Raw genomic sequence first — 25832 nt, forward strand, 5'->3', positions numbered from 1 at the left:
ACTTATTATTAATAAAACAGGTTTAAATTTTTCACAATATCACACATTCGTGTCTACAGTAATTTTTAAAAATTACTTTTATTAGAATAATAAATAATATAAAATTGTCAACAAAAAAATATTTTACACTTAAAAAAGCATCTTAAAATACATATTGTCATTATATATAGCTCACATTGCAACAAAAGATTTTAGTATCAATAAAACTGAAAGGAATAGTTCTCATGTTGTTCTTTAGCTAACTTAAATAACTTGACAAAATAATTCCTGCTGCGTGGGTTAACATAGTAAGTGAACAACTTACAAACTTCTTTGGTTTCATTCGAAATTCGACTAGGAGAATCGCAACTTGATACGCTTATTTCCGAATTATTTAAACTGACGTCATCAGGAAATTGCATTAACCCTGTTGTATTTTTAACATAATCCGCAACCCTAGCCCGTTGAGCAGGATCCATTTCTGGTATTTCATCCTCAAGAATTTTAAGGGGTTTCTTCGGAGGCAACAATTTGAAAGTTACAAGTGTAGGATCATTTACATCCAAAATGACTTCTATATCCTTTAAGTTTAACGTATGCTCGATAACATCGTTGTCAATATTTACAATCAATAAAATATCGACGTGTAGTATTAATGCTATCGCTACATACAGTCCTTCAGCAGTAATTTCAGTGGCTTCAATTGCAAAAACTAAAGTGCATGGTGAACAGTCCCGAGAAAATTTCCAATTATATTTTAAAACGGAATTAGAATTAGACAAAATATGTTGCAAAACTGGCCTCACTCTGGGTTCTGGAAATGTATTCCAGCCAGCACCTTGTAGTAAACCTAGTTTATTACATTTTGATATAATTTATTTATTATTTTAATTGCTAATTTATTTTGTATACATACCTTCGCCTGTTTGGGCAATTAAGTCTGCTGCTCCACTTAATGGCTTAGTAAAAACACCTACCAAACCCAGCCCCACACCTGTTGCAAAACCTCTAGGTGATGCTCCTTCTTTCATTATTGATTTTAAGGGATGATGAGCTATACCGCCTACAGCACCAAGAAGACTAATGCCAAATCCGGTTAAACCCTGCAAATAAAACAGATTTTACATAAAACATAAAAAATACTGGACGACAATATCCAAGCTCGAAAATTTTTTCCTATATGAGCTGATAAAATAAATTTTCAAGCGGCAAGTTTAAAGTTGCCTACCTGTAAAAATCCTTGAGTAACTCCTTGAGGACGTAATCTTCTGTATTCTTCAGTTCTTTTTAAATGTTCTTCATCAAGGGTGAGCCTGTCTAAATTTCTAGCTACACTTGCAGCCAATTTAGTAACTGATTGCAATGTTCCTGCTGTTACATGCCTCATTAAAGACGCTGATCCACTAGTAACACCTCTTATAAATGCCCACGGTCCTTGAATTAAACCCAAGTATGGCAAGCTCACGAAATCCTTTAATCCAGACCCCATTGCTCTAGCTAAAGTCCCAGGACTGCCTAAAAGTTCCAAAGAACCCACTACCCAACCAGCTCCAAATATTGCTCCTGACAGATAATGCAAAGTAAACGCATATCCTAATCTGTAAATAAACATTATTCGAAAATTTTAAATATAGAAACTATTATTTGTTATTATACCTGTATGGGGTGGTCATAACATTATGGTGTTCAAATTTTGAAAATTGAAGAGGTGATTGGTCCAAAGCAATGTAGACTTTGATGGAGGAATGAACTGACAAAAGTAAGGACCACTGTTCAACAATCAACGATCTTACTGTAATGGGATAAGCTAATATTTTAGATTCCAAAACAATGTGATTAGGAAGGTTAATAAAATTGGAACTGTAATGAGGTAATGTTTTCTTTTGTTTCGACCACAAAACTAACTTAGCTGGAGTACAAGTCATAAAATATTCTTTTAGTTTTAAAATAAATGTATCTTCGATAAATGCTGACAAAGGTTTCATTGAAACGGTGAGTTTCTCAATATCTAAAAAGTCGAAAAATAAGAACAAGTAACTCTTCACAACTAACAACAGTTTACCCATTCTGCTTTTACCAAGCACTTCATCATTCCATTTTTCGAAAACAAATTCTGTTTTTATAAATGATTCATTTTGGTATTCTTTCATCAAGAGTTCTATGGGTTCGTTTAAAGAAAAATGTCTTTTAGGCTCTTGAGGTGACTGACTAATTAATACTACAGGAAAATCATAACCACCTCTGGCATACATCTGGTTATCGATTTGAATTTCCGACACTGTTGCTGTTACATTCATTTTCTAGAATAAGTCAAAATTTCATAATTTCAGCTAATATTATAAATTTTTCAGATCGTACCTCCTTCTGTTCCAAAACGAAAGTAATATTGTCACAGATCATATTTACTATTTCTTTTATTTTAACAGAATTGCCAGACAAATCGGACGTAAAAGTGAGTGTTAGTCCTTTTAAAAACATTTGCACAACCAAAGATTTTCGATAGACACTCATCGCTTTTAATGATTTAGCAGGGTCTGTAATTAAACTTGTTGTGGTATTTACTATGTCAATATTCATTTTCTCATCCACAATTGGTAAAACATATTGATCTTTAATCCCACTAGAACTTGCTTTCTGGTCATAAAGTAAAATTGGTTTATAATCCTTACTACTTTGAACGCTCGATTCACAATTCGAAGACTGAAAAAAGCAATACAATATAGAATTACAGTCACCACCTCTAACAAAATTAACGAAAATTGCAATTACTTTTTTGTGGTTGATGAATAAAACTAAAGTGCAAAATATCACGACATAAAAAATTGCAATAAATAAATTATTTTTAACAGGTAAAAAACGAAATTCAAATATTATTGTTAGAAACCAATTAAAGATTTTTTTATTGTACTTTGATGATCGAATGTAAAATTTTTGAGATCTTACCTCTTTCGCGGATTTGATTGCTCGCATTTTTGTTTCAGTGTGATGTTGTTTTTCATGTAAAGCAAGACGTATTCTTATATCTTTGGCACTTACTTCAGCCTACAAAGTAATTAAAAGTAATTCAAAACTCGCAAATAGATAAATATTTGTAATACTTACCTTACTGATCGAATCTATTGTAACAAAAATTGTCTGTGTCGAACTAGTAAAAGTAACTTTAACATCTTTAAATTGGGGTATTCGTACGAAATGTTCATTATAAATATTTATGTTAATAGGAACGGACCACCGAGTTGAGGATATACCACCTATGTTTTAAAAAAGATAATTAAACATTTATATTGCACAAATTTGTTCAATACATCTCTTATTGAATAGATTAAACAAAAATTGCATTCAAATAAAGACCATTTTCACTCATTACGCAATAATTAAGATTTTATAAAACTCTGCTTTACCTTTGATGTCAGTGGCAATTACTAATTTTTCTGTTTCTGATTCAGATGCCAAGTCTGGAAATTTCTCAGAAAATGATGGTAAACTGTAATAAATCGTTTCGCCGTTATCTGCTGAGGTAATCCAATCGAAATGAGGAGCGTCACTGACAAAACATTTTCCAAACAGAGAATCAATTTTTAAAAACTGCGCAAAGTACAATCTTTTACCACTTCTGTTTTCTATACGCATCTGAGGATGCGCGTCATGATGTACAGAGAGGTAAGTTACTCCCTTGCGTTCTTGACAAGTAATTACTAATGGTATCTGCATAAATGAAATTATAACAGAGTAACAGCATTAAACTCTAAGTACAAATACTACTTTGCACATTAATATAATGTAAACATATACAACAGACTGTATGACTAAAATTTTAAAGATGTAATAGACAAAGTAAGTAAAAGTGTAAAGCTGGAAGAAAATTTTAGAACTCTTACAAACCAAACTACAAATGATTATATTAATTAGGTTAAGGGCAATTTCTACTAATGAAACAACATATTTGTATGCTAGTATAATACTACCTTATAAAATATTTTTTGATGATAATTTAGAAAAAAAATATGTTAACAAATGGGTTACACTTAATAATTATGTGCCATACTTTTGCTGAAACCTATTCATAATTAATTTAAATAATAACATCTGAGGAAATTTAAGTTGCGATTGTGTATATTCTGAATTATTATTTAAATTAATAATTTTTCTATATTTTAACTAATATCATTTATCGTATTTGTATCACGATGTTGTTTCATCTTTATGTTCAACTTTTAATCTAAATAATTTTTTTATTAAAATGCTTGTTAAAAACAAACTAACATTGTAAAGCACTGTGAAATTCTGAGCACTCCTATAAAAATTTCAGTAGCCTCTACAAAATATATAGCTAAGACAATCATTATATAGTTTCCACTTACGTTTTGATTTTCCGATTTAACAGAAATTGCTCTACGAAGCGATCCCTTATCCACCCGAACAGGACATGACCAACCCTCGGTAGCATTTATGGCAAATGATATATACAAGGCAAAATCAGTACTGATATCTCCATCTACTAAATGCCATCGAACAATAGATATGCCAGTGTCACTATAAATTAATTTCCAGTTAGAATTGATCATTGGAAAATTCTTTATATATTAATAAAAAATGCGAGTCATACAGTAGTATCTGATGATGTGTATCAACCAACATTGATAACAAGCAAAATAATAATTTCACAAGCTACTGCATAGCGTTTTCGTCGTATTCACGAAATTACTCCCTTAGTCCTACATACACACATACTGGGTGATAAGGTATTGCATATCAAAAACAAAGTTTATAAAAGTCAAACACTAACTTCACATTCCTAGTGCATAATACTTGCATAGAATGGAACTTTTACATGACGCCGCTTAGGACTTATTACAACGTTTGCGTTTAACATCTAATCTAAATCTAAATCTAAACTTTTAATTGGCTCTATAAAAATACATACTTTTTGTCTAGATTTGGAGCGATGGTAAACGCATTCGATTTAGCGTTTTTAGGAAAGCTATAAATATTTCCATTATCTGGTACAGCAAAACAGACCACTTCCAGTTGAAACGGTATGCAGTTTATTAAAACATGTGAAGAAGAAATTTTTAGATGACGTATTTCATTACAAATATTACTCAAAATTGAAGCCATACAAATCTGGTAAATAAATGATAATTATTAAAATAAATACGTAGCGTATTAAAATATAAAAAGCAACCTACATATGCGCCACACTTGATAGGAGTTTGGATACAACCATTTAATGGAACAGTTCCAATAATTTTGGGCATGTAAAATGCTTGGCTCCATTCGGAATTAGCCAACTGTAACGCTTGGGATAAATACTTTTTTTTACCCAACTCAACGCCCACATAAAAATCGCCCTTTCAATACAGAAATAATAAATTTTTTTAAAGATATGCAAAAATAATAAAATAATTACCTCCATTTTTGGAGGCGATATGATTCCTTGATGACGAACTGAACAAGCTTCCTCTTTATCAATTACTATTGTTATAGTACAACCCAAATTATTGACCAAAATACACCATGGTATTAGTTCAATCAATAAACAATTGGCATATGGGCAGACTTCCTTATAGTTTATCTGAATAATATATTAAAAGCCGCATTTATTAAGACACACTAGGTGTTCGTACTTAAATATACAGAAATGATATTCAAATTACATAAAAGCAATCACTTAAAACATAGCAAATTTTAATTTATATTATAATAAAGGTAATTGGATAATTTGTGATTTTAGTATTATTATTTCATTTGTTTTTATGCATTTTCTATACCTTTACATGGGTTATGGGCTGGTCTTCAACAATCCATTGAACATCATCCTGTTCATCGTCAAAGTATGGCCACCTCTGTTTTTCAAAATTAGACAGCATTTCAAGAACTTCGTTTATGTTTTCGTTATCATGTTTTTTAAATATTTCCTTCTGATCAACCAATGTGTAATTTAAAGGTACAACAGAATTGAAGGCAGGAATGCCATTACTGAAAAAACAATCGTTTTAAAATTGTTAACTATAAATTAAATGAAATTAAAACTTACTCAAAATGAAAAGAAAGCAAATGAGAGTGATCGCTTGTTCCAGGGCAGTACAACTGCTGATATTTTCCTTTGCCGTGTATAATACTGTTTGAACTTAACATTAAAGCTGGCGATTCAATTTTACACTGTGCGTCAATAGCTAGGTTGGATTTTATCATGAAAAGAGGCCATAATACTGCTAAATATTTTGTTTGCTTTCCGTATTTCTGAGTGATTATTTTACACCAAATACTTAGAAAATTATTGCGTTCTTGAAGAGGAACTAAAGATAAGAGTGTGTTTACAGAAATAAATAAAGTGGGGTAAATATGGGCTCTTACTGGGGTAAAAAGAGCTTTCTGAAGATTATTTTAATAAAATTTAGGATAACAACTTTATTGTAATTATTTCAAAATTTCGACAAAACATTTACTAGTACGCCAAACTTTAATAACCTTCTTATACAATGATCTTAGACCACTTGTTTGTTATATAAAACAAGTTGAACAACGTACCTTTAACAAGCCAAGGTTGTGCATTTCTTGTATTTATTTCTAGCGGTATGTTACCAGTCCATGCTGAATCCATCCCAAAAAATCTTAATCGAAGACAATATCGTTGATCGTTTTGTAACAACAAAGATGGAGCAGTGGTTCTACCTTCCACAATATGGGTTTGAGCTTTTTTATACCGATCTTTATCATTGTCCACGTTTTCAAATACTTTGAACTCAAAATTTTCAGTCAACATATTGCAAACAACCATTGTTCCAGTTATAATGATTTGTTTTTGAGTAGTGGATAATTTTTTTACTGTTATAAATAGTTTATAAGTACCACGAATACCAACAACTTCAGTACCTTCTTCGGCTACTTGGAATGGTTCCGACCAATCCCAATCGAAACTCTCAGCACTCACTCGAAGCAATTGTTTAAACTTAGCAGATCGCCAACAGTATAAATGGAAACAACGTGTAGAAAGAGAAATTTTTTCATCGGTGCTTTCTTGACCAAACACGATATTTAGATTTGTATCGTTGCAAATAATATAATTGGTCAGTACGATTAAATCTTTTGTAGGGATATCCTGTAATGTTTGACTCCACATTTGCATGCTTACAGCTAACGTATGACCAACGGGAGGTCCATATTTGATAGTTATAGGTTGTGCTATTACATTAATTTTTGTAGTTTTTGTTAAATCAAGTTCTATTTTTAAGGGAAAAGGTTCTAAGAGGGGTTGCAACGTTAAAAATGAATATTCCAATATAGAACATTTTACCATCATCGAGAAATCAATTAAGTGATCCTCATAATTTCGAGATAAAACATGCACTTTGCAATTGTCAAAGGAGATTATTGCAAAACACTGATCTTCGGGCATATTACCATCAAAACTGAACGTTTTTAAAGCGTCTGGCATTCTGTAGATCGCATCTCTGTCAAAGTGAGAATACAATGATAAACTAACAGAGTCAACGTTTATCGCTAGAGAAACGTCAGGTACTAAACTTTTACTGAAATAAGAGTCTATACGGAGACAAGCAGCCAATGCTTTGGGAGAGATTAAGAACTTACTGGGATTAATTATTTCGAAACAGTTTGGATCCTCGTAATTAATCGGATGCAAAACTACCCTCCAAATGCAGGCCACTGTTGGATAAGATTTATGTGTCGGAAGATCAACATAACACATCTCACTCTCGGATAAAAAGAACTGTGTAAACGGTTGATATGAACAATGACAATCCGCCCAATACTCTAAAGAACAGAGAACTTGCTGATCTTTAAACTTTTCCGAAGCTTCTTTGAACGGCACGGGGAACACCCGAACTTTAGTTAATACTCGTGGTTGAGGATATCGCCATGCCATTGCTGCTGTACTTTCGTCCCAAAACATTACTTGATATGGTAGAGGTAATTCATCAGGACTGTTCGTTGAGGCGTTAATAAATTGGAATGCTCCTGCGCGTAAATCGTCCTTGTAATGTTGTTCTTTTTCTGATGTGTTTGATTTTATGCTATCAGGATTGCTCTTAGAATCATTTGTTATTTCATTACCCTCATCACTATCGTTGTCGCTAGGATAGTTTGCAATAATTTCATAGAAATCTTCCATTAAAAATTGCATGCACTTAATGTGTTTAGAGCCAACATCAAAATGAATGTTGTCCGAATCGATCGATATTTGTACCTGAGGACTACTATCAACAGCTTGCCATGGCTCCCAAAAGAAACAACTTTCGACAGACATGTTACACGGATTTAATAAAATTATGTACTTGTTGTTATCTACTACACTAAATGTTATGTTTTCGATATTGATTACATTGCTTATTCGTTCCGGTCTGTTGGATATTGTTAAATAACTTTTAAAAGATCCCACAGTTAGTACGCCATCGCTGCCAGAATTTGTCTTCACAACCAGAACAAGTTGAGATACCTTCGCATTTATACCTGTCACTCCGAAAATCGTTTCTTTAAAACTTGTTAATTTGGTGTACGTTTCAGTTTTTTTATGAGTGGAATTAAAAGAAACCTCTTCAATTCCATATTCCCGTTTTACTAATTGTTCCGGTTTTGTCAAATATTCGGTTTTTAGTGCTATATCACTGAAACCGTCCAAAGACAAATTAAAGATTTTCATCATTTTTTCCTTAATCATCAAAAAATAATTCCACTGTTGTAAAGATAGCTCAATTTTAATAGGTTTTCCAAATTCCGCGTCTACCGTTGCAGTTTTTCCTAAACTTTTGTTCCATTTTAAAGTCAAAAACGCAGGTAAAACGCCGGTATCAGGATGTGGCATACCTGAGCGTGTCTCTAAGAGGTTAATTGGGAAGTTTTCTTCTTTTGGCACTTGGCTTAACGGTTTATAGGCTACACTACAACTTTTAAGTTTAACGTCTGATACAGATACCTGCATTTTTCTAGTGACTTGTTGGAGACTTGCAAAAAAGCTAGGTTGGTATATGTAGATAAATAAAAGGGGTGTGAAACTGCTCGTAACATGCTCGCTACTTTCGCTTCCTTCTTCTGATCCTTCGTAGCCTCTTTCGCATTCAGCCTAATAAAGGAATACAAATTAACAAAAATTTATTACAATCGAATTGACCTGATTGATCACTTACATCTATTAGTACAGGTTTTTTTGATGATTTTCTAACTTTATCTTTAGCAAGTGGGTCAACAACGTCATACAATGAAAGAGTCAGTTTTCCGCCCACAATTAACGTTTCTGTAGGAATATTTTGTTTTCCAATTTGCCACGGTGTTTGAGAAAAAAATCCAAATGATTTTTCACTTTGTTTTTTGTCGTATTCAATTTTAGCACAAACATCAGAGCATCCCTATAAATAAAAATAAAATTCAGCCACAAACATACGCGACATCGTGAAAAAAATTTTACTAGTGTTAAAGGTGTTGTTAAAGTGGACTAGTTGCTACGTTTTTCGGCCGTTTCAATTCCAGAGTCTCTTACTTGTTCCAATGTATCCGGTCTATCGTCACTTTTATGGTCATCTCTCATGCTTTCAATCTTTACCTGAGGTCGTTTCAAAACCAAATCGGCAACCATAAATGACTTCCAAATACATAAAAATTCATTCATTAGAACCCATAAAAGGTTGATTTGATTCAAGGAAATGGATATGTCGACATCAGAAGCAAAATTTATTTCTAATGAATGACCACAAACGACAGTATCTAACTTGTAAACCATCGCCGGAGCAAATATTATGGAAATATCGAATCTTTAAGAGTAAATTGCTTTATAGGTGGAAAATAAAATTTTAGCTATTAGTACTTTTTAATGATTGGCCAAAAATTGAAATGTGGTCCAGAGTTTAGTACACTTTTGCCCAAATTGTTCCACTCAAGTGCTGGATTTTCACTCATTGTCTTTAGTAGGCAACCCTCTTTTATATTCACATTAAGAATGGTCAGTAAGTCTTTCCAAAGACACGTGCCACTGGAAATCCCGACGATGTCTAATTGATACTGGCGATCTTCTATATCACTTCCTAATTAAAATTATAATGATATATGTTNTGTATGGGGTGGTCATAACATTATGGTGTTCAAATTTTGAAAATTGAAGAGGTGATTGGTCCAAAGCAATGTAGACTTTGATGGAGGAATGAACTGACAAAAGTAAGGACCACTGTTCAACAATCAACGATCTTACTGTAATGGGATAAGCTAATATTTTAGATTCCAAAACAATGTGATTAGGAAGGTTAATAAAATTGGAACTGTAATGAGGTAATGTTTTCTTTTGTTTCGACCACAAAACTAACTTAGCTGGAGTACAAGTCATAAAATATTCTTTTAGTTTTAAAATAAATGTATCTTCGATAAATGCTGACAAAGGTTTCATTGAAACGGTGAGTTTCTCAATATCTAAAAAGTCGAAAAATAAGAACAAGTAACTCTTCACAACTAACAACAGTTTACCCATTCTGCTTTTACCAAGCACTTCATCATTCCATTTTTCGAAAACAAATTCTGTTTTTATAAATGATTCATTTTGGTATTCTTTCATCAAGAGTTCTATGGGTTCGTTTAAAGAAAAATGTCTTTTAGGCTCTTGAGGTGACTGACTAATTAATACTACAGGAAAATCATAACCACCTCTGGCATACATCTGGTTATCGATTTGAATTTCCGACACTGTTGCTGTTACATTCATTTTCTAGAATAAGTCAAAATTTCATAATTTCAGCTAATATTATAAATTTTTCAGATCGTACCTCCTTCTGTTCCAAAACGAAAGTAATATTGTCACAGATCATATTTACTATTTCTTTTATTTTAACAGAATTGCCAGACAAATCGGACGTAAAAGTGAGTGTTAGTCCTTTTAAAAACATTTGCACAACCAAAGATTTTCGATAGACACTCATCGCTTTTAATGATTTAGCAGGGTCTGTAATTAAACTTGTTGTGGTATTTACTATGTCAATATTCATTTTCTCATCCACAATTGGTAAAACATATTGATCTTTAATCCCACTAGAACTTGCTTTCTGGTCATAAAGTAAAATTGGTTTATAATCCTTACTACTTTGAACGCTCGATTCACAATTCGAAGACTGAAAAAAGCAATACAATATAGAATTACAGTCACCACCTCTAACAAAATTAACGAAAATTGCAATTACTTTTTTGTGGTTGATGAATAAAACTAAAGTGCAAAATATCACGACATAAAAAATTGCAATAAATAAATTATTTTTAACAGGTAAAAAACGAAATTCAAATATTATTGTTAGAAACCAATTAAAGATTTTTTTATTGTACTTTGATGATCGAATGTAAAATTTTTGAGATCTTACCTCTTTCGCGGATTTGATTGCTCGCATTTTTGTTTCAGTGTGATGTTGTTTTTCATGTAAAGCAAGACGTATTCTTATATCTTTGGCACTTACTTCAGCCTACAAAGTAATTAAAAGTAATTCAAAACTCGCAAATAGATAAATATTTGTAATACTTACCTTACTGATCGAATCTATTGTAACAAAAATTGTCTGTGTCGAACTAGTAAAAGTAACTTTAACATCTTTAAATTGGGGTATTCGTACGAAATGTTCATTATAAATATTTATGTTAATAGGAACGGACCACCGAGTTGAGGATATACCACCTATGTTTTAAAAAAGATAATTAAACATTTATATTGCACAAATTTGTTCAATACATCTCTTATTGAATAGATTAAACAAAAATTGCATTCAAATAAAGACCATTTTCACTCATTACGCAATAATTAAGATTTTATAAAACTCTGCTTTACCTTTGATGTCAGTGGCAATTACTAATTTTTCTGTTTCTGATTCAGATGCCAAGTCTGGAAATTTCTCAGAAAATGATGGTAAACTGTAATAAATCGTTTCGCCGTTATCTGCTGAGGTAATCCAATCGAAATGAGGAGCGTCACTGACAAAACATTTTCCAAACAGAGAATCAATTTTTAAAAACTGCGCAAAGTACAATCTTTTACCACTTCTGTTTTCTATACGCATCTGAGGATGCGCGTCATGATGTACAGAGAGGTAAGTTACTCCCTTGCGTTCTTGACAAGTAATTACTAATGGTATCTGCATAAATGAAATTATAACAGAGTAACAGCATTAAACTCTAAGTACAAATACTACTTTGCACATTAATATAATGTAAACATATACAACAGACTGTATGACTAAAATTTTAAAGATGTAATAGACAAAGTAAGTAAAAGTGTAAAGCTGGAAGAAAATTTTAGAACTCTTACAAACCAAACTACAAATGATTATATTAATTAGGTTAAGGGCAATTTCTACTAATGAAACAACATATTTGTATGCTAGTATAATACTACCTTATAAAATATTTTTTGATGATAATTTAGAAAAAAAATATGTTAACAAATGGGTTACACTTAATAATTATGTGCCATACTTTTGCTGAAACCTATTCATAATTAATTTAAATAATAACATCTGAGGAAATTTAAGTTGCGATTGTGTATATTCTGAATTATTATTTAAATTAATAATTTTTCTATATTTTAANGTAGCGTATTAAAATATAAAAAGCAACCTACATATGCGCCACACTTGATAGGAGTTTGGATACAACCATTTAATGGAACAGTTCCAATAATTTTGGGCATGTAAAATGCTTGGCTCCATTCGGAATTAGCCAACTGTAACGCTTGGGATAAATACTTTTTTTTACCCAACTCAACGCCCACATAAAAATCGCCCTTTCAATACAGAAATAATAAATTTTTTTAAAGATATGCAAAAATAATAAAATAATTACCTCCATTTTTGGAGGCGATATGATTCCTTGATGACGAACTGAACAAGCTTCCTCTTTATCAATTACTATTGTTATAGTACAACCCAAATTATTGACCAAAATACACCATGGTATTAGTTCAATCAATAAACAATTGGCATATGGGCAGACTTCCTTATAGTTTATCTGAATAATATATTAAAAGCCGCATTTATTAAGACACACTAGGTGTTCGTACTTAAATATACAGAAATGATATTCAAATTACATAAAAGCAATCACTTAAAACATAGCAAATTTTAATTTATATTATAATAAAGGTAATTGGATAATTTGTGATTTTAGTATTATTATTTCATTTGTTTTTATGCATTTTCTATACCTTTACATGGGTTATGGGCTGGTCTTCAACAATCCATTGAACATCATCCTGTTCATCGTCAAAGTATGGCCACCTCTGTTTTTCAAAATTAGACAGCATTTCAAGAACTTCGTTTATGTTTTCGTTATCATGTTTTTTAAATATTTCCTTCTGATCAACCAATGTGTAATTTAAAGGTACAACAGAATTGAAGGCAGGAATGCCATTACTGAAAAAACAATCGTTTTAAAATTGTTAACTATAAATTAAATGAAATTAAAACTTACTCAAAATGAAAAGAAAGCAAATGAGAGTGATCGCTTGTTCCAGGGCAGTACAACTGCTGATATTTTCCTTTGCCGTGTATAATACTGTTTGAACTTAACATTAAAGCTGGCGATTCAATTTTACACTGTGCGTCAATAGCTAGGTTGGATTTTATCATGAAAAGAGGCCATAATACTGCTAAATATTTTGTTTGCTTTCCGTATTTCTGAGTGATTATTTTACACCAAATACTTAGAAAATTATTGCGTTCTTGAAGAGGAACTAAAGATAAGAGTGTGTTTACAGAAATAAATAAAGTGGGGTAAATATGGGCTCTTACTGGGGTAAAAAGAGCTTTCTGAAGATTATTTTAATAAAATTTAGGATAACAACTTTATTGTAATTATTTCAAAATTTCGACAAAACATTTACTAGTACGCCAAACTTTAATAACCTTCTTATACAATGATCTTAGACCACTTGTTTGTTATATAAAACAAGTTGAACAACGTACCTTTAACAAGCCAAGGTTGTGCATTTCTTGTATTTATTTCTAGCGGTATGTTACCAGTCCATGCTGAATCCATCCCAAAAAATCTTAATCGAAGACAATATCGTTGATCGTTTTGTAACAACAAAGATGGAGCAGTGGTTCTACCTTCCACAATATGGGTTTGAGCTTTTTTATACCGATCTTTATCATTGTCCACGTTTTCAAATACTTTGAACTCAAAATTTTCAGTCAACATATTGCAAACAACCATTGTTCCAGTTATAATGATTTGTTTTTGAGTAGTGGATAATTTTTTTACTGTTATAAATAGTTTATAAGTACCACGAATACCAACAACTTCAGTACCTTCTTCGGCTACTTGGAATGGTTCCGACCAATCCCAATCGAAACTCTCAGCACTCACTCGAAGCAATTGTTTAAACTTAGCAGATCGCCAACAGTATAAATGGAAACAACGTGTAGAAAGAGAAATTTTTTCATCGGTGCTTTCTTGACCAAACACGATATTTAGATTTGTATCGTTGCAAATAATATAATTGGTCAGTACGATTAAATCTTTTGTAGGGATATCCTGTAATGTTTGACTCCACATTTGCATGCTTACAGCTAACGTATGACCAACGGGAGGTCCATATTTGATAGTTATAGGTTGTGCTATTACATTAATTTTTGTAGTTTTTGTTAAATCAAGTTCTATTTTTAAGGGAAAAGGTTCTAAGAGGGGTTGCAACGTTAAAAATGAATATTCCAATATAGAACATTTTACCATCATCGAGAAATCAATTAAGTGATCCTCATAATTTCGAGATAAAACATGCACTTTGCAATTGTCAAAGGAGATTATTGCAAAACACTGATCTTCGGGCATATTACCATCAAAACTGAACGTTTTTAAAGCGTCTGGCATTCTGTAGATCGCATCTCTGTCAAAGTGAGAATACAATGATAAACTAACAGAGTCAACGTTTATCGCTAGAGAAACGTCAGGTACTAAACTTTTACTGAAATAAGAGTCTATACGGAGACAAGCAGCCAATGCTTTGGGAGAGATTAAGAACTTACTGGGATTAATTATTTCGAAACAGTTTGGATCCTCGTAATTAATCGGATGCAAAACTACCCTCCAAATGCAGGCCACTGTTGGATAAGATTTATGTGTCGGAAGATCAACATAACACATCTCACTCTCGGATAAAAAGAACTGTGTAAACGGTTGATATGAACAATGACAATCCGCCCAATACTCTAAAGAACAGAGAACTTGCTGATCTTTAAACTTTTCCGAAGCTTCTTTGAACGGCACGGGGAACACCCGAACTTTAGTTAATACTCGTGGTTGAGGATATCGCCATGCCATTGCTGCTGTACTTTCGTCCCAAAACATTACTTGATATGGTAGAGGTAATTCATCAGGACTGTTCGTTGAGGCGTTAATAAATTGGAATGCTCCTGCGCGTAAATCGTCCTTGTAATGTTGTTCTTTTTCTGATGTGTTTGATTTTATGCTATCAGGATTGCTCTTAGAATCATTTGTTATTTCATTACCCTCATCACTATCGTTGTCGCTAGGATAGTTTGCAATAATTTCATAGAAATCTTCCATTAAAAATTGCATGCACTTAATGTGTTTAGAGCCAACATCAAAATGAATGTTGTCCGAATCGATCGATATTTGTACCTGAGGACTACTATCAACAGCTTGCCATGGCTCCCAAAAGAAACAACTTTCGACAGACATGTTACACGGATTTAATAAAATTATGTACTTGTTGTTATCTACTACACTAAATGTTATGTTTTCGATATTGATTACATTGCTTATTCGTTCCGGTCTGTTGGATATTGTTAAATAACTTTTAAAAGATCCCACAGTTAGTACGCCATCGCTGCCAGAATTTGTCTTCACAACCAGAACAAGTTGAGATACCTTCGCATTTATACCTGTCACTCCGAAAATCGTTTCTTTAAAACTTGTTAATTTGGTGTACGTTTCAGTTTTTTTATGAGTGGAATTAAAAGAAACCTCTTCAATTCCATATTCCCGTTTTACTAATTGTTCCGGTTTTGTCAAATATTCGGTTTTTAGTGCTATATCACTGAAACCGTCCAAAGACAAATTAAAGATTTTCATCATTTTTTCCTTAATCATCAAAAAATAATTCCACTGTTGTAAAGATAGCTCAATTTTAATAGGTTTTCCAAATTCCGCGTCTACCGTTGCAGTTTTTCCTAAACTTTTGTTCCATTTTAAAGTCAAAAACGCAGGTAAAACGCCGGTATCAGGATGTGGCATACCTGAGCGTGTCTCTAAGAGGTTAATTGGGAAGTTTTCTTCTTTTGGCACTTGGCTTAACGGTTTATAGGCTACACTACAACTTTTAAGTTTAACGTCTGATACAGATACCTGCATTTTTCTAGTGACTTGTTGGAGACTTGCAAAAAAGCTAGGTTGGTATATGTAGATAAATAAAAGGGGTGTGAAACTGCTCGTAACATGCTCGCTACTTTCGCTTCCTTCTTCTGATCCTTCGTAGCCTCTTTCGCATTCAGCCTAATAAAGGAATACAAATTAACAAAAATTTATTACAATCGAATTGACCTGATTGATCACTTACATCTATTAGTACAGGTTTTTTTGATGATTTTCTAACTTTATCTTTAGCAAGTGGGTCAACAACGTCATACAATGAAAGAGTCAGTTTTCCGCCCACAATTAACGTTTCTGTAGGAATATTTTGTTTTCCAATTTGCCACGGTGTTTGAGAAAAAAATCCAAATGATTTTTCACTTTGTTTTTTGTCGTATTCAATTTTAGCACAAACATCAGAGCATCCCTATAAATAAAAATAAAATTCAGCCACAAACATACGCGACATCGTGAAAAAAATTTTACTAGTGTTAAAGGTGTTGTTAAAGTGGACTAGTTGCTACGTTTTTCGGCCGTTTCAATTCCAGAGTCTCTTACTTGTTCCAATGTATCCGGTCTATCGTCACTTTTATGGTCATCTCTCATGCTTTCAATCTTTACCTGAGGTCGTTTCAAAACCAAATCGGCAACCATAAATGACTTCCAAATACATAAAAATTCATTCATTAGAACCCATAAAAGGTTGATTTGATTCAAGGAAATGGATATGTCGACATCAGAAGCAAAATTTATTTCTAATGAATGACCACAAACGACAGTATCTAACTTGTAAACCATCGCCGGAGCAAATATTATGGAAATATCGAATCTTTAAGAGTAAATTGCTTTATAGGTGGAAAATAAAATTTTAGCTATTAGTACTTTTTAATGATTGGCCAAAAATTGAAATGTGGTCCAGAGTTTAGTACACTTTTGCCCAAATTGTTCCACTCAAGTGCTGGATTTTCACTCATTGTCTTTAGTAGGCAACCCTCTTTTATATTCACATTAAGAATGGTCAGTAAGTCTTTCCAAAGACACGTGCCACTGGAAATCCCGACGATGTCTAATTGATACTGGCGATCTTCTATATCACTTCCTAATTAAAATTATAATGATATATGTTCAACAATGGAGCGTTCCAGAGGAAATTAGAAGGTTACCTTAGGCATTAAGAAGTATTTTTTGTATGAAAGTTTTTGGTCAGCTGTTAGTATTTAATCTCTCAAAATATTACTAAATTAAGAAAATTAATTTAACAGCATCTTAAAGTTCTGATAAAATTATTCTTAAAACTTTCAGATAAAAAATCCACATTTTACTAGATAAACTGTTTTTTTTATACCTGGAATATTTAATTGACGTGTCCTAGCTCCCTGTTGATAGATATCAGGTCTACATGGTGTTCGAATTATAGGATTTACAGCGCTAGGAGACAACGTTATATCGTCTATTTGAAAAATACAAACATCCTGTACGATTCGTTTGTCTTCCAGTTCAGACGATGGTAACACCAAACGAATCCCTTCTATATGTAAATAAACTAATGGTAAATTTTGATTATTAAAATTTAATAACAAATCGTTGTCTGGTTGAACAAAAGTTGCCTGTTGTGGTGCATTTAATAACGGTTCCAATACCATATAAAAATCACGTAACACTGTAAAAGGAAGAATTACATCGATCGGTAATATAGTAAGATCGATTTCTGTGATGAAACGCATCTCAGCACTTTCTTCTTTTTCTTCTTCATTCTGTTCAATTTAAATAAAAATTTTGATAAGATGGTTATTTTATGTTAAAAAATGTATATTTACCTTCAATTTTGATTTATTTTTCAACTTTGTACCCCAAAGTGCATGGGTATGTTTACAACTAGCCCTGGTTATAGTAAGCGAAAAAATATCTGAACTGTCTTTAGTTTTTTCAATGCCAGTAATATCACGCTCTTTCATTAATATTCCCAACACTTGACCTGGTTTCCACTGTTTGTAATTATTACTCCTATATTATATTAAAAACACAACAGTAAATAAGGAAAACGTGCTTATGAAATTATATATTACTTTAATGATAGCTATATAAGCGATCTTCGCTTTACGTCAAGTTAAGTACTAAAAGTCAGTGAAGTAAATCAGGAAACTTTTTATATAAACACGATACATGCACATTTATGATTATGATAAGAATGATATTGACGTAAATCGAGAACAGTTTGCAAAAGTGTAATATATGCAATTTTGTTTATTTTTGGCGTTACCTTTTGTAATGACGAATATTAGCAGAAGCAATTTTACTTTTAACTTTTAAATAAACTCCTTGGCAATCAAATGAACTGACAATATCTTCAAAGTCAAATACCATTTTTAAATTGGGAGGATGACTATAAGATATGTCATCAGAGTATAAATCCACTGCGTCATATGCGAGTAGTTCGATTGTAACTCGAGCAATTGTCCACTGAATCCATGCTGACCATTCGGTCTTGCCAAGACTGGGTGATTTATCTACAATTAACGGCTGATCACTCGGTGATTCTACGGTACTTTCGTGTAAAACGGGAGATCCGGTAGACGCTTCCGAAAAGTAAGGGACAATCTCAGGTATTCTTGGTTCAATAGTTTCCTCCATCCATAAATTAAGTTTATTTAAAAATCCGTACGCAATGTTTGTAATTAAACAAACCTAAATTTATAAATATGTAGCATTTGAAAACTCTGTAATTTTGAAAATTTCTTACCTGGGCTTCACACAATGAAACAACTACAGGTTTCATGTCAAAATGAACACAAACATTTAAGGATTGCACATCTTCGTTACTCTCTACATCAGGTGATACATTGCTAGTGCCTATCACGTATTGTAAACGATTTTTAATTGGAAACCGAACGTTTTCAACCTCCTCATCTTTCGCAGTTGTCCTGCATATTGGTCCAATGGCTTTAGATTTTCCAGAAAATCCAACAGTAGCATCAAAGGATACATTTTTGATCATATATAGCTGTTTTGCTTTTTGTATAGTGTAGCAACACATATTATCCACGGAAATGTACCAAGGAAAACTGCTTTTACCTAGACCAGTAATATATTTTGCTGTTAACACTAAATAAATAAAAAAGTTAGTTACCACCTTCATTCCATAAATAACTCGGAGTGTCAACAGGTAAAGCTTTGATGTACCTAGACAGGGTTTCGTAGTTAATAGTACTTTTCAAAGATATCTCGGGGGAGATAAGTACTAATAAATCAGGAGGATTTTTTCTTTTCAACATTTTATGAACAGCTTGTTTAATATCTGAAATATCGATTAATGTATGTATATTAAACTATAAAATTCCACTAACTATGTGACTTACTTTGAGATCCAATAGCTGATAAGGAAGTCATAGGTACGTAAATTACACAACGGTCAATACGACCGCAGACCAAACTAGAAACCCAAATATTGCTCCAATATTTTAAAAAGTCAAGGACTTGTACGGATTCCTAATAATATAGAAAGTACATATAATAATAAAAATATATACGTATAAATGTAATGATATTACTTATTTCAGATTAAGAGTACCTAAATATAAAGGGAACTTTAAATAAATAAATATATAAAGAACACTTCTTACGTCTTTAATATCGGTTTCTTTCGATTCCTTTGGCAGTGATGTAGTTCTGTGCAAATGCTCTCTATCAGAACTACTATGTACTGACTCATGAGGGGTATTCATCTTACGAGATGTCTCAACATTGCTGCTTGTCTCGGAAACCGTTCTAGGTTTTCGATGAAAATGTTCTAAACAAAATTACAAATTAAATAATTACCTTTTATAACACTATTTAAAATTAAAAAAAATTAACAACGAAAGGCACCAAATACTAACAATCAATCACTTTTTTATTATTATTGATTAATTAAATGTAAGTATTAAGAAATGGGCACAGCATAATTAAAAGCATGAATACAGCTACAAATTATAAAACAAATTAGCGTTTTATAAATATTTTATTTCAAATTGTTATCACAAATTAGGATCATCCCAAAAAATGAAGCAATACCGTCAAAATGTTATTGCTCCGCTATGTGTTATGGGGATAATTGTTCAATAAAAAAAATAAAGTAATTAAAGGAAATACATTTTATTACCAGAAGTCCCTTCTGCTTTTATTTGCGTTCTTTTAGGACTATAACACAGCCATTTAAGAAGCAATGGATCACAACAGAACGTTATCTCCTGCATATCAAAGATACAAAGGGGTGCGTGCACTGGTTTGTCTGGTAGAATAGGAAACTGTACGGTAAATGAAAAGCATGGTTTCTTAAACTCTTCACCTCTAAAAAATCTCGCCGATTTAATATAATAACAAACATTAAAACTACTTTAACACTTACTCTTCAGCTATTTCGAATTCTGGACCTGATATAAACATCACCTGTTGAATATCGGCAAAATGAACTTTTTTAGGGGTGGACGGTTGTATGGTGTCCCCAGAATTTGCTTCATAAGCCCTAGATTCGAAATTAGCCTGTTCAAAAACGAACCCTTTTATGGAATCTAAACTCGCATCAATAGAAACTGTTGAAGATGTGGATACTTTTTTAAATCGAACATTTTCGATCGACAATTCTGCATAAATCATCCCTGTTGAAAATGTTGTTTTTATTAATATTATTTTAGTTCAGAATACTACAGAACATTACCGTTTTCTTTTGTACTGTCTTTCAATAATGATGTGTTTAAAATTGATTTAACATTTTTTTGCTTTTCATCTTTCCATTTCCAAAATGAGTCGATAATGAAAATAGCTACCATAAGTTTAGCTTTGGTTCCAGTAATCGAAAATGTTTCTAAAAAAAAAAAGCAAAAGCTGGGTAATTGATTAAAAGAAAAACAACATGCATACATACCCGACTCAAAGAGAAAAACTTCATGAATTACGTTTGGATTAACCCAATACTGAGGTTTCAAAATATTTTTATAATTGGAAGATGCATTGCTTGGAGGTATAATTATCATATACTTTTTAGATTCGAGAACAAGCTTGCTCTGAAATCCCAAAACCTTTGTACTCACAATTTGATAACATGCTTCAAACATGTGCTGGGGAGGGTCAGGTAATTGACTGGTTGTAACTACAAGACGTTTTTCGTACATTGGATTTTTTATTGTAATATCAATACACTGACATTCTAGGGTTAAATGAGGCAGATTTTTTTGTAATTGTGCAGAAGACGAGGGCAGTTTCTACAAAAATAAAATCATGAATAAATACCCTTTATTTTATTTTCAATCTCACCTTTCGTTTAAAAAGAACCCCTTTAGAAGGCACAAAAAAGGGATGATCAAGTAAGTGTATCTGTATCACAGGAGCCACAAATGTAATTTGCATAGTCCTTACTGGAATGTTTTCATTAAGTGCATCATAATCATCAGCTGAAGGAGGTGGAAGTTCAGAAAATGCCGGTTCTGGTTTGGGAACGCTGTAAGGGAGATAATCGTACGCAGATAATGCTTGTAATAAGCTGCTAAAGCGATGAAGAAATCCAGAACACAATTTAAAAAAAAATGGTCCAAATACAATCCTCAAAATGGCCCTCTCGGCAAAATCACTAAAAGTAATAAATATCATATTACACATTATCTCTAAATAGAAAAAACAAAGTTATCCGGTGGCGTAATAATCGAATGATGGATCGTTCCTTTCCTTGGAATACCATTCATGTTTACAATACACGTGTTAACTCAATAATGTTTACTATGGTAAATTAAACGAGCCTATTCTTTATTGCTATTTTGTAGTATTTGAAAAAGCTTACAAAGGTTATTTAATTGACACGCATGCCTATCTTGCACATAAAAGCTAGATTGTAAATTCAGTTTTGGGTTTGGCAGATATATACATATATGAGAACTTGTAAATACCCCAAAATACTATAGTTAGCATGCAGTACCTATATTCACGATTATTTGAAAGTTCCAATAAAACTTCACTACTGGTATCATCTGGTATATCTATTTGATGTATAAGATCAATTGCAAAAGCAGGTGTTTTTTCTAAAAGCACAGCCTCCGTAATCGTTGTCAAATGGTAATCCCAGTCTAAATTAGTATATGATTTTCTACGACCTTTATTTTCGACAGCATTTGAATCGAACAACGAATTTTCCTTGTATAATTGACTAGGTGAACCTATTGAAAAAAAGAGAAACACATTAGGAAAATCGGTCAACAAAAATATTTAATTTATTATTTGCCTGCTTTTAAATACTCAGGAGGGTTCGATCCTTCTTGAAACTCAGTGTGCGAACAGCTACATGTTCCTAATGGAAAAATCACAATTTCACTAATGCCTAAACTTGTGCGAGACCACTTGATTTCGTGCATTATGGTATCCATGAAAACACCTTGCAAATGAAGTGACAGAAGAGGCCAATATCTAATTCTTCGCTGGGCATAATAGCCCTTCTCATTTTGATGTTCTAAGACCTACAAAAGTAACATAACAAATTAAGAATACATAATATATATATAAATCAAAACTTNACTGTATACAATTTTTATTGAAATTAACTTCTATCCGAAGTTATTTAAATATGATCTGTGACATCTGTGACGATTCTATGATTCTAATTATCCGTAGATTAAAGAAAAAAATGACTACCCATCTATGATCATAATTGTAACTTAATCTGTGATCCTAGTCATAGATAATCCTAACCTTTTTGTTTTGTTTTTAAAGAGTTTAATTTTTATGTAAAAATTTACAATTCGTAGATTATTAGTTTTGTGTACTTGAAAATGTCTATATGTACATGATTAAATAAAATCTTTTTATGCGGTATGCAAAATAGAGTAAAAAAATAAAATATGGTGAAATTTATAATTTGTTACCTTAAATGTAATTGAAATATTGTCAACATAAACACCAATTTGCATTGTATGACCAGCATAAACTGCTTGATGTTCATCATTTTCTTCATCCACTGAGATTAATGATGGTATAAATGACCAAGCCCAGCTGGCCCATGATTCTTGACTTTCCTGATTTTCTGAAATTAAAACCTCTACAAAAAAATAAAATAACTGCCAAATATATAAAAATCATTTTGTACCTTCACTATCCAATGAAAACGCTGTAGAGTCTCTTTTTGTAGTTTCCGGTTTTAGTTCTTTAGATGCCAATGCATTTATCAGTTTCAAAATTCGCATTAACATTGGAATTTGTGTTTCAGTCGCACTAAACTCTAAACTGTAACATGTATACAATTACTGAAAATTTATAAGACAACAAAATTTATACATATTATGAAAAATACAATCAGGAACATTAAATTATTCTCAACTGTGAGAGATTCATTTCTTGGGCTTAATGGTTGTGGTTTGAATCGAATTGAGTCTCGATCGCGTAGTCTACATAAAAATAAGCCCTAAGGATGTCTACTATGGTTACTGGTAAAACGTTGGACGAATAACTTCAACCAAGAGAGAACTATAAGACCACAAACATAAAGCTCCAAAAGAATATACCATTTGCTGGTTTTTAATTTTTACCTATCACAGTAAACATCTAAACGTGTATTTGTGGGACGTTTTGATGTAGCAGAATGATAATATCTTAACATGTAAAGTGTTAAAGAACATCGATATAATACTGGTTCTTGGTATACATCAATCTTTCCTGCAGCATTTCGTTTATCTAAACATATGGTCAGGTCAGACACATTAATAAGTTTTCTTGTCACCTTGTTTTGAGATACATCTACAATTAGATAAAATAAAATTAATTAAATTCCTCCTTGAATGATGTTCTGCCAATGAATTAATAGATAGTCTATGAAGAGAACATGTTTTAGTGGAAAATTACAAACTTGAAAATTAACAAATTCTTTTAAGAAAAAATATTTTATAAAGATGTTTGGCAATAAAAGCTAATGTTAAGTGTTTATGACATTTTTATACAATTAAAATTTGTTGTAAATGTATTGTACTGCTTTAATCCAAAAAATTTTCAAGTCATATTTTTAGCAAAGATCTCATGGCCCCCAACCTCAAAGGATTCTAATTTGGATCCACTAATATTTCATATAATTAACAATGATTTTTAATACAATGTTTACAACTTTTCTTTGCTGATAACTTCAAAATATTTACTAATAGTAAGATTGATTTTTTAACTAAAAATTGAGTTAAGTAAAATTCAAATCTAATGTATATAAATACATTTGATATTGATAGGCTAAGCATAAGGAGAAAATACATGCCATTGCCTTTACTACACAAACTATTATGTAATAATGTTCCATTCAGTTAAATCAAATAAGTCTATGTGTCTAAACAAAATATTGCTTTTTAATCAATTACCATAAATACTAAATTAATTAATGTAATTACCAATATATCCCGATTCCCAATTATCATTAGCAGATTCAAAAGTTAATAGTTTAACATTCATTGATAACACTATGTCTTCTTCAACATATTTTAATATTAAATTATTGCAATATATTTTAATGTTATCCACAATTTTATTTATTAATGATTGTACATATCCTGGTGGTGCCTCAATTTCTTGCCTTAAAGTGCAAATATAAGAATAGCAATAGTATCAACACAATATTACAATATTACCTTTTACTCAAAGATCTTTTTAATTTCTCTTTTGCTTGATTTGATTCAAAACTAGCATTACTTGAAGAAGTCTTCAACTTTAAAATGCACTCTAAAAGAAGTTAATAAATACACAAGAGTTAAACTCTAATTTGTCTGAATTACCAATCGTATTGATGGTTATTGTTATTGGTTCAGATGTTATTTTTGTCCAAGGGACATGGATTAATAATTCATGAATATGGCCAGACACAAAAGTGAATGGTAATTGCAATTCTTGTTCAAGTACTTCAAGTCGTAAATCTAAATTGTGAAAAGAGGCATCACCTCCCCATAGTGATAGCTACAAATATTGAAATCAACCAAAATTTAATTAAAATAACATTGGATTTTAAACCTGAGAATCTTCAGGACGGAAGTTCTTAATATATTTATCAACGTAACTGAGCAGAATTGGAGTAATGTAAGATTCCAATTTAAACATGCTGTTATCACTTAAGTGAATATAACCAATTTATTAATAAATCAACTTGGCATTTTCCTCGAAGCGCTTCTGTTAATTAAGTGCACATATGCATCTATTTATTAACGAATATAATAGGTACTCAATTCCCAGTTTTCTTCTACAACAAACGCATGCTACAAGAATAAATAAAAAACAAACATGAAAAGTGAAAAACTTGATTTTAAAAACACGTCAAAACGACGACCACATGACCTTCGCAATTGTCAAGCCCATAGGCATAGCCCTTTCGTCAAACCATAGATTAAGGTCAAACCATAAACAGTATTCATTGATTCATAATTCATATAATAATGTCTAAAGAGTATAAAACAAACAAAAAAAACAATGGTGGAAAAATAAAATTTTTAATCACTTTAATGAATTATTCCTAATATTGAGAT

The 25832-nt window shown here is 31.8% G+C and overlaps 1 protein-coding gene across 1 annotated transcript; it reads right to left on the reverse strand.

Annotated features, from left to right (window-relative positions):
• LOC108732660 (vacuolar protein sorting-associated protein 13B) lies at positions 1–25645 on the reverse strand. The gene is made up of 48 exons (XM_025977014.1): positions 25324–25645; positions 25092–25269; positions 24948–25038; positions 24711–24892; positions 23871–24078; positions 23432–23568; positions 23211–23383; positions 22574–22805; positions 22271–22508; positions 21616–21928; positions 21227–21563; positions 21020–21166; positions 20711–20960; positions 20465–20652; positions 19947–20113; positions 19683–19812; positions 19457–19621; positions 19067–19398; positions 18587–19011; positions 18144–18330; positions 17672–18080; positions 17209–17425; positions 16885–17155; positions 16535–16753; positions 13920–16470; positions 13426–13687; positions 13160–13367; positions 12799–12963; positions 12574–12739; positions 9800–10016; positions 9476–9746; positions 9126–9344; positions 6511–9061; positions 6017–6278; positions 5751–5958; positions 5390–5554; positions 5169–5330; positions 4904–5103; positions 4341–4512; positions 3381–3684; positions 3082–3230; positions 2923–3021; positions 2338–2679; positions 2042–2279; positions 1636–1987; positions 1208–1577; positions 896–1082; positions 1–829 (listed from the first exon to the last, which is right to left on the reverse strand). Exons 1-48 carry the CDS (start codon positions 25408–25410, stop codon positions 198–200), a joined length of 15735 nt encoding a protein of 5244 aa, XP_025832799.1. The 5' UTR covers positions 25411–25645; the 3' UTR covers positions 1–197.
• Between the last annotated feature and the right edge of the window lie 187 nt (positions 25646–25832).

This window comes from Agrilus planipennis, unplaced genomic scaffold, assembly GCF_000699045.2.
Source record: "Agrilus planipennis isolate EAB-ADULT unplaced genomic scaffold, Apla_2.0 scaffold56, whole genome shotgun sequence".
In the NCBI taxonomy this organism is placed as follows: Eukaryota; Metazoa; Arthropoda; class Insecta; order Coleoptera; family Buprestidae; genus Agrilus; species Agrilus planipennis.